This window comes from Cyprinodon variegatus, unplaced genomic scaffold (genome assembly GCF_000732505.1).
Source record: "Cyprinodon variegatus isolate N-32 unplaced genomic scaffold, C_variegatus-1.0 Scaffold1209, whole genome shotgun sequence".
NCBI lineage: Eukaryota > Metazoa > Chordata > Actinopteri > Cyprinodontiformes > Cyprinodontidae > Cyprinodon > Cyprinodon variegatus.
The window spans coordinates 22,619-32,393 of NW_015151662.1; the positions used below are offsets into that span (position 1 = coordinate 22,619).

General features: G+C 39.5%; 2 protein-coding genes across 3 annotated transcripts in view; both read right to left on the bottom strand.

The window, feature by feature from the left end:
- The window catches only part of LOC107102131 (transient receptor potential cation channel subfamily M member 1-like), an 8,334-nt gene extending 5,766 nt beyond the window's left edge, over nucleotides 1-2,568 (bottom strand). The window contains exons 1-8 of the mRNA XM_015401314.1: nucleotides 2,480-2,568; nucleotides 2,141-2,241; nucleotides 1,564-1,737; nucleotides 1,344-1,478; nucleotides 1,165-1,215; nucleotides 908-1,048; nucleotides 788-817; nucleotides 401-693 (exon numbers count right to left, since the gene is read on the bottom strand). Of these exons, the coding sequence (XP_015256800.1) occupies nucleotides 401-693; nucleotides 788-817; nucleotides 908-1,048; nucleotides 1,165-1,215; nucleotides 1,344-1,478; nucleotides 1,564-1,737; nucleotides 2,141-2,241; nucleotides 2,480-2,558 (1,004 nt within the window). The 5' untranslated portion in view covers nucleotides 2,559-2,568. The remainder of the gene's footprint in view (nucleotides 1-400; nucleotides 694-787; nucleotides 818-907; nucleotides 1,049-1,164; nucleotides 1,216-1,343; nucleotides 1,479-1,563; nucleotides 1,738-2,140; nucleotides 2,242-2,479) is intronic.
- Nucleotides 2,569-3,981: 1,413 nt separating this feature from the next.
- On the bottom strand, nucleotides 3,982-8,155 carry LOC107102134 (transient receptor potential cation channel subfamily M member 1-like). Of its 2 annotated transcripts, XM_015401317.1 has the most exons (8): nucleotides 7,828-8,155; nucleotides 6,703-6,779; nucleotides 6,091-6,286; nucleotides 5,800-6,013; nucleotides 5,414-5,538; nucleotides 5,158-5,329; nucleotides 4,363-4,537; nucleotides 3,982-4,268 (listed from the first exon to the last, which is right to left on the bottom strand). In XM_015401317.1, exons 3-8 carry the CDS (start codon nucleotides 6,091-6,093, stop codon nucleotides 4,112-4,114), a joined length of 846 nt encoding a protein of 281 aa, XP_015256803.1. In that variant the 5' UTR covers nucleotides 6,094-6,286; nucleotides 6,703-6,779; nucleotides 7,828-8,155; the 3' UTR covers nucleotides 3,982-4,111. The 2 variants fall into 2 exon arrangements, with proteins under 2 accessions (XP_015256803.1, XP_015256804.1); XM_015401318.1 differs by having other exon boundaries at nucleotides 4,127-4,537; nucleotides 7,828-8,146.
- Between the last annotated feature and the right edge of the window lie 1,620 nt (nucleotides 8,156-9,775).

The window sequence follows — 9,775 nt, forward strand, 5'->3', positions numbered from 1 at the left end:
AATGCTTTATTTAATTTAAATATTCTCATTTTCAAATCTTTAGAAGTGTCAGTGTGATTACAAAAGTAGAGCAACAGCCCCCCATGTGGACCTTAAGGGGCCCTTGATGCCGCAGGCACTGCATTGGTGACCCCTGCTCTGACCTATTGCTTCCAGTCTTCTGCCTTCACACTGGATCAATATAAGGTTGGACTTTATAAGCTCAAACTGAAGCTTTTAAATTCAGCTCAAAAACTTTTTGCCAGATTTATTTTCCTTCACACTTTTTTAAGTGTTCCTTTCTTCAAACATGAAGGAAATAGTTTTTAAAAGTTTGAGTACAACTCAAACAGAGTTTGGTTTTTTTATTATGTTTTACAGTTTTTCTTAAAGCTTGAATAAATTACTGCAAAGCACTCACTTGGAGTTGTTTTCCAAGTCTTGGGATATGTCGTCCACCAGTTCACTTTCAGAGCACTCGTGGGCCATAGCCTTATACAGTTTACAAGCCACCAAGGCTTTGGCCATCGCCTCCTCACCACGCTGCCAAAGAAACAGCGCCATCTTCTGGCGCTTCAGCAGCACAGCCCACAGCATCAGCTCATGGAAGGGGTACTTGAATCGACAGACCTCTGGGTCATCCTCATCTATCTCCACCTCTTCTTCCTTCTTCTTTTTGTTTTTTTTCTTGCCTTTTGTTCTCGGTTCATCATCCTGAAAAAAACAAAAGGTTTCAACTTAAAAATCAAACATTTTGCTGTACCTGGTAAATGTTTAAAATAAAATAGTTTTTAAAAAAAAAACTCACCTCCATTCCCAGGAGCTTCAAAGCCTTTGGCTGCATGAGAAAAATAAAACATCTATTGTTAATACTACATGATATTTCATCTGACCAGCTGGTCATATGTTCACTTCCATCTATCCATACCCTTTTTAGTCCATATAGATTATTGTAAAGGTTGCGGAAAGCCTTCCTTGTGTAGTTGCTCCTGTAAGCTCCACCCATGAGGTATTCTAGTACCAGGCCGATATCAATCAAAGTAATCTGGTAATCTGGAGGAAGGTTTCCCTGGAAAATTAACAGTTATAAAACACTTTGAAAAAGTACTTTGAAATATTTAGTAAAGCCCAAAGAATGAATCAGAATTTGTTTCTACATTGTTGAATTTGTCAATAATTATTTACCTTTTTAACATCTCTAACTACAGCGTGAAGGGTATTTGCAGGTCCAAGTTTCTAAAGAAAAGTGATGATTAGAAAATGGTCAGTAATACTATTTCTGCAAATTTCAGCAATGCTATTTCAGTCTTCAGAACTCTATAGGAACTCTCTTTTTTTTTTCTGTGTCTTTATTTTGGACCCACTGTATTGTACAACTCCTCCAGTCTGGGAATGGTGAGGAAATGATGGATGTTGACCCCGTTCTCAAGCAGCAATTTAACAAAATCCACTCTGTCCAGCACAAGAGCATCCATCATAGCCTGCTCCAAAGAGTTCACCTAGCAGACAATACAGCATCACACAGAGCCAGTAAGTTATGTTTGTTATTTTCCATGGAGTGTTCTCCATCAACTCCTTACTCACCCAGCGAATGAGCTCCAGCTTTCTAGGATCTGTCTCCTCAGGAGGTTCCGGTTTGGCCTTTCCTTTCCCCTTCCCCTTTTTGGCCCGAACCTTGCTGCGTGGAGCGCTGGCTGGACTCTTTGTTTTTTCCTGGGTTGAAGCTACACTCGTAGAATTGGCAATGGCTCCAGCAGGCTAGTAGGAAGTAGATTTATAAGAGACAAAAATGTTTTCCATTTTTTTGAGTGATAAAAAAAAACAATCAATCATATTTTTGTTGTCTTTCTTTGTATTTGACTTGGGAATTATGCTTTTTTTAGTATATTGGAGAATTAAAACCTTATTTAATTTGTTTGATCCCCTCCACCCCCCTAGGAGAGAACATGATTGTGTCTGCTTATGTTTACATCACAATTATTTCTCTTTGGAAAAAAAATAAAAGAAACTCTGCTAACCCATAGCTTTCATCCGCCCCTGTTTAAAACCGTTTCCTCTTTTGTCCATTACACACCCATGTCTATAAATAGCAGATATGATAAGGAGTGTAGCTGCTGTGGAACAGCTTGTATCGATTGGCTAATTTTCACAGACCACTCACTGGTAAGTTGTGCCCGTAAACGAAAATGTGATTGCGGGCAATATCCACTCGGTTCCAGGCCAGAGCTAGGCTGAGCTGGTCTGCTGCTGAAGCATTTGTGCCTGATGCAAACAAACAACCAAAAGGAGAGAACATGTAAAAAACATGTCTATGCTCCCTGACAGAAAAAAAAGATTGTTGCTGTGAAAAGATCTATAAATATGGCAATGATCAACATGAAGTAGGACTCAGAAGTTTAACATTTACAAGTGTCCATGTAAATGTTTTTCCCCCTACTAATCATTCTGACTAGTGCTGAGGAAATATACCAAATTTGAGTATTTTATCTTTACACAATACCTTTTAACAATGCAGTCAGAATGGCCATTTCAATATCTTGCTGCCCTTCAGAGCCCATTCGAAACACAGTGATCTGCATGCAGGAAAGAAGGGAATTTAAAAAAACTGTGGCTGAATTATAGTTTAATGCCAGAAGAGAAAATAGGAACCTAGGCTTCTTCATTCTCTGGCCATCCTTATGGAAACAATCAGTCACTTTTCTCAGCAGGAACGAATAGCACTTGCTTTGTGATGTATTTAGCTGAACCCAGCAGTTTGTATGCAGCTGGTTCTGTCACATGCATTCACGGCAGATTAAATTAAAGCTGCATGAATACTTAGACTTAACAACTGGCCAAAGGCTGTAAATAATAAGCATCACACAACAATTTAATATTGAAAACATGTTTTTAATTTTTTGGTTCTGGTTATTGAATTGTTCAGTTTTACTATTTATTCCAGCTGTTTCAAGTGGTTCATTTGCTATAGGATAAGATCATCATGTCAGGTCAACGCACACGCACCTGCTGCTACAGGACTGCAGTGTCGGATTGCGGATATGCTGAAGTGACATGATCCTTGAAAAAGCTGTTTAAGTTGCTTATCCTGGTCTGTTGGAGCATTACACAGTCTGAAACATTATTATGTTGGTGGAGTGATAGCACTCTAAAAGCCAGGGGGAGGATTAGAGACATAGAGCCTCTACTCCATCTGCATACAGCATGCTTTCTGTGAACTTATAAACTTAGTACTTTCACCAAACAAGATGAAGGGTACTCCGGTCTTCCTCATCCAGATGTAGCCTATATGGTTTATCAAGGTTATATATGCAATTTATTATCCTCTTCACTTTTGAGGATTCTGCTCCAGATGCTATTTAAAAAAAAAAAAACACACATTCTGAAAACACATTTTATATATATATGGTTAATCTGCTTTAGTGTCGATTCAGTGGTGACGGAGAAGAAGCTGACTTTTTACATACATGGTGTTTCCGAGGTATTCATACCCCTTGAACTTTTTCACATTTTGTCACTTTATGCCTTTTCTTGTGGGTTTGGGGTTGGAGGCGGGTGTTTGGCAGCTGCAGGTCTCTCCAAGTGTTCTCTGGCAGTTTTGCTAATCTACTAAAAAATCTTTGCATATACTTTTATGCAAAGTAGCCTCAGCTGAAGGGATTGGAATTATCTACAAGCAGCAGCTTTTGAGTTTTACTCTCATTTCTCAATAGCTTTAGGCCTTGACTTTTATTATTTAGTCATTTTAGCCCATTAAGTATTTGGCGGCTTACAAATTTGATTCCAGGAGCTTCATCCAGAATCTCGGCCTGTCCAGCCAGCTTTTACATCCCTGTTAAAGAAAAGCATCATACAGCATGATGCTACTACTACCATGTGCCACTATGGGGATGATGTGTTAATATATGTTGACCAAAAAGTTCAGTTTTGGTCTCATCGGACCACAAGCAGAATCTTCCACACGATGAACCAAAAAGCCAAAATCACAAATATTTCTTAAGATCATGTTTATTCACTCTGTTAATGGAGATTAACACAGACGAATGGAATGGCTATATGAACAACAATGGACACTTGATGAAATTAGAAATGTTTATTGAGTGACAAACAAATGATACTGAAATGAAAGATGATTTTAAATGCATATAAAACCTCGACTGTTACTCACCAGCTCCCTTTTTTTCATGCACTCCATTACCATGAGCAGGATCTGCTGAGACTGACTTTTGCTATAATTGAACGTCTTCTGGATCGTGACCAAGAGCTGGTCTCTGACGTCATCGTTAACCAGGCTTCAGGAGAGGATTGGGAAATCAAATTTCAAACTTTTTTTGACCGGAGCATACCACTGAGGTGTTACAGCAGAGGAATCGGCTAAGGCCTCACCCTCCGTCCTCTGAGAACTTGTGTGCGAAGGATATGATGTCAGAAGCACGGCCGCTGCCATCACACACCACCACAGGGATGGGAGGCTCATCCCTCAGGCTCTCTAAAGTGATAGAGATGACATTGGGACCTCCCTCCACTATCAGGCACACAAGAGGAACACCCTGACCCAAACCTGGAATGTAGAAAAAGACAAGGTGTTTTTACGACTAGTTGGATAATGAATTTCAGAATTTAATAAAAAAAACCCGACAGAATTCAATGTGATAGAGGCAGGTGAGCGACGTCAGTGGTGACAGCTGGGCATCCCTTTGCTGTCCCTGCCTTATTTAAAGTCCCAGGCATAGGATGACAAAGGGAAGCCCACTTGTCACAGGAAAAGGGAGTCTCCACCGACTCCTCCTCTAAGATCCTGGCTCATGCGTCCCGTAGGCACCTGGAAGAGTTTGTCTCAATGTATGTCTTTGAAATTCAAGTAACTCAGAGTTTTTTCCAAGCTTTGGAACAAGTGTATTTTTTCAAAGAGAACTTAGAAACCCATATCTATCTAAGGAGTTTCGTTTTATATACTCTACGGCCTCTACATTTATATTGGTGTTTTCTTTTAAAATTCAGGCTTTGTATTATCACATTATGTTTAAAAAGGTCACATGTAAAGACAGCTTTTTTAGGTAAACTATGGACAGAAATTGAGACAGTGTGTTTAGGTAGCTATCAGTCTTCATTTGAATTCATCAGTGACTAAGGTACCAACACAATCTCTAACCCAGCTGCCCATAATCCAGCAATGCTTACGAGTGTTGATCTTCTGCAAGGAAATGTGTTTCTCCACCAGCCGCCGGAGTTTGACCTCAGAGCCATACTTCCCACAGGTTCCGTTGTCAGTGAGGATAAAATGAGAGTGGCTACTGTTGAGCACTGCAAGCTTGCTAAGTGGGTTAGCCATGGATTGATAGGGTCTGGTTACCTAGATAAAGAATGGAGAGAAAAGTGTCAAACAACAGTGATTATTGAAACAAAAATGGGAAAACAAAAGAAAATCAGCTCTTACATCTTTCCCAATGAGGTCCTCTTTGTTCTCCAAGATACCCCACGGGGCAATCCCTATTGCGCACACCTTCCCTCGTGACTTGGATGAATGGTCCTTTAAGGCATCGCCCACATGACGGATCACCCCTTAAATAAGTTCAGCAAAACAGATTAGCGTGAAAGAAATTGTTGTTTCCGAAGCCTCATGGTGCCTCGTCATAAGATATAATTTGGTCAAATCCACACAAACTGGAACTTTTCCTGAATTTCCAAGGAAAATATCTAATTATAGAGCCTAAATCTGCAACAATGGCTTGCTAAACCTCATCCCTTTAGGAAATTACAGGTCAGGTATTATGCAATGAAAATCTCGAGCTATTTGGTGAAAAGCAAAAGCATTAGAATAACCTGTGTTCACTCCGCCCGTGAAGATCCAAGCTCCTGTGGTGACAGCTGCTTTTATCAGGCCTTTGCCAAACACTTGCTTGAGTTTGGGTTGGAGGTCAAAGTTCTGGAGACCACCATGCACCGAGATGAGCAACGTTGGCAACTCCAGCTGCCAGTCCTTCACCATCAGATGCAAGAGGTTGTCAGGCTTGGTGTCATAAGAAACCCGGATGTACTGTGGAAGAAAACCATTCAGTCAGTTGCGTGTGCTCTCAACTCTATGACAGGAAGAGAAAATGTCCAGATCCTCACCATGGCCTTGTTAATGAATCCTCCTCCCTGAAACTCGATGAGCCCGTAGGAGTCTGTAGGATAGGTCCTGGTGTGTTTCACCACACTCCATTTTTCATTGGGGGTCTCAATCTGTACCAACGGCGTCGCCTCTGCTATGGAACTGGCACCAGGAGGGATAGCCACATGCTGCGTCACCAGCTGGCCACAGGCACATCTGCCATACAGGCAATTCATGTGAATTAAAACATATTATGACTTTGTCCTTTCAAGACTTATATCAATAGACCTTTTTATTCCATATCTCAGCCTATTTATGTTTCTAGAAATGTTAACTGCTTGTCTGCAGTCAGCAGCTCACAGAGGAAGGAGGAACTTTGGAAAACCACCAAAAAATGGCACTTTAGGCGGTAAAAAGTTCAACAAATGAATTGTTCATGACAAAGAAAGTATTTATTAAAGATAGAAGTAAAGATAAAATGTATCTATCATTGTCAGTTAAAAAAAAGTATATATATATTTTATACTTTACAGCCTCCAAACCAAACCGATCTTAACAACCTTTGTGATTAATTTGACATACTTCATTTTAATCCATGTTAAAAGTTTCATAGGTCTTTTTTTTTTTATTACCTGGTTGGGTCCTTGCTGGGAAATATGTGAACACATTCCCGCTTTAGAAATGTCCTCTCAATCCAAGCTTTCTGCGCCTGCGAAAACAAAACCAGAGAGAACCTAAGTGAGCATTACCAGCTATCATAGCTTCCCCCAGGAGATCAGCCTCAACGATATATATCTGAATTTAAGTTGCACTTTCAAAATCCTCTTAGCCGTAATCCCCCGGCTAAAAGATGGCGAGAGTTTGAAATCTGCAAAGAAAGCATAAATAACAGACGGGGAAGTATTACAGTCAGGAATAAATAGAATACACTCAGTGGTGGATTATGCTCCAGTAGAAGCTGATGAAAAAAACCAAAAAAGTCTGTTTTCTTATAGCTGTGCCGAAATTTTGCAGGATGAAAACTTGGTTGAAGTTTAAAAGCAGTGTCCCACATATTTTTCGCTCTGATTGCTGTTTGATCGTCTTCCAGGATGGAGCAAATCTGCCCAGAATACAAAGTACAGTTTTTGTTTTTTTCTTCCCTGACAACATTAGCAGTCCATTCAAAGCTGATGAATTATCTGCAGCAACAGTTTATTAAGAAATCCCTATGAAATACAATAGACAAAGAATTAAAGTTATTGAATTATGTTAAGGGATCTTGAGGTGGGTCATACATGGATGAATTAGAGACTGTCCACAAACTCTGCTGGTGTCTTATGACTTGTCACAAGTTACAGAGACCCAAAGAGCTCTCTCCCACTGCTGAGTCGCCAAAACATGCTTTAAACATTTAAAGGGTGAGCCTTTTTCCTTGGTTTCCTCTTGCATGTCTTAGCGTTTTTATTAAACCTTTAAAAGTGAACTTTTTTTGAGTAAATTTGTATTTCAACAAGTATTTAGCCAATTTACTTGCTACTCATTAGATTTTGAAAATCATTTTTCCCTCTTTTCTTTTTTTTTCTCATCCTGGCTCAGAGTATTATTACGCATCATTGAGCATCCAGGGCTCCTGCAGTGCTGCCTGCTCATATTTACCTCATCTGAATTCACTCTCCTGGGACAACAAGTTAAACTAGATCCTAGACTATGAGATATCGTTAAAATATTGCTAGAAATTAGGTTCAAAAATACCTTGAGTTGTAAAGTCCACTTACACCCAGTCCTCTGCCTCTGCTGGAGCCTTACAGTCCTACTGCCTGAAACTGCAACACATTGGTGTTTTAGGAGCGAGGAGAAGTCTGCTGCTCCTCTGGCTGAGCCTTCCTCTTCTGCTGCTCTCCCATTGAATCCCAAAGGACAAGAAACTTCTTCACTTTATGAGGGCAGGCTAATATGATGAGCATGTGAGCAAAGTCTTTGTTCGCCCAAGTCCCATGACTCCAGTTCAAGGTAATCCTTTTGGGAGTCCCATGACCCCCTTCTGCATGCCCACGGGGTATTTTCATCCTTGGCTTGATACAAGGCACAACAAATCTACTTTGATAACCTGCCCCTAATCTCCCAACTTGTTGAAACCTCTTTCTTTGTGTTTTGCCCTTGCACCTCTGTATATGATCCAGTGCCTGTTTCTGTGGGAAGATGGCTCAGAGTCTCTAACCTAGCCAGTTAAGAGACTCCCCTGGTTTTCATCTGAAACCCCGAGCCTCACCCCCCTTACCCCCTAACCCTCATACTCCTTTGATTTCAACTACATTTGAATAATTGGGAGAATTGGATGCAAGCATACTTTTGTAAGGCGCCTTGTTAAAGAATGACTGGTGTCCAGTCAGGGGCAAGGTCAGTTAATCTCTGGGGAAGGAAAATGCAGCCACCCTCTGCTTTGCATTGCTAGTTACACACATTGAATTTGGTAAAAATTTCTCAAGTTAAAACCACAATTTATGTCACTGAATGAGACAAAGTAGAGATAAAATACATGGTTTAAAAAAAGGTAAAAAAAGGTCAACAAAAAACATGAAAACACATTTTTTATTGAACCTCTTTTATTTTGAAACCCTCAATTAAATTCAGTGCAATGATAATAAATAGAGCCTGTTCTGGCTAATTTAATTTAAAATTTTAGTTGCTTTTCTATGGGGGCCTCAAAGGTTTGTTAGAGAACGGCATTATGGAAGCGAAGGAAACAGCAGACAAATGAGAATAAAGATGTAAGTGTCTTTAAACCAGGTTTAGGTTAATGTCAAAAAATAAAAACAAATGATAAAGTAAAAACGCCAACCTAACACACCATGGTTGTTTAGCTAAAATAAGAAAATGTTAAACTGAAGAAGTCCAAGTCTGGACTTTTTGGTAAGACTTAAAATTGTTTTTCATGACTGCTCACCTTAAAATCTGAATGAGCTTGAGCTCTTTTGCAAAATATGACTTAACTTACAACCCTTTTAGCCTGAATTAAAGTGATAAAAGATGGCATATAACAGGAAACTGAAAAAAATCCACATCACACTCCTTATAGAAATTATTTTTCTCATGCTTTCTTTTTTTAGTTTTATAATCATACAGTACCATTTGGTGGTATATAGTATCAAAGTCCTTAACCACATAAAAGGTTGTAGTCGAAATGCCACAAGCTATTCGAAAAAAATAGGGATATGTTGTTTTTTTTCAAGACATAGAAATCAATGAAAAACTAACATCATGTTTAAGAGATTTCAGTTTTTTTTTTTTGCCACTTTAAGAGTTGAGATGTCAAATATCACACATTTTGTTGGTTTGTAGCAAAATCCTTTACAAAGGATTCTCCATATGGAATAAAAAGGGAGTTTAAAAAACTAAGGAGAGAGAATTAAAATTTAAAAGAATTGTTTTATGTTTTCAAATGAGAACCTTTTAAGGTAAAAGGGAGCCGTTTGAGCCTGACTGGGCTGACGGCAGAATAATACGGACGTCCACAAATTTCACCCGTTTTTGTCCTCCACAGGATTTTAGCCACTGTTCATTACAGGAGAGCAAAAACAAAGAGGATTTCCAGAAGGGGATTTTTTTGGCCAGTAATGACGCATTTATTTCAGCTTACTTAAACTCATTAACCACAGCAATTAAAGCCAAAATCTATCCAGCCAGCAAAGCAGCTGGCCTCGTTAGGAGCTCGCCTTTCCTTTG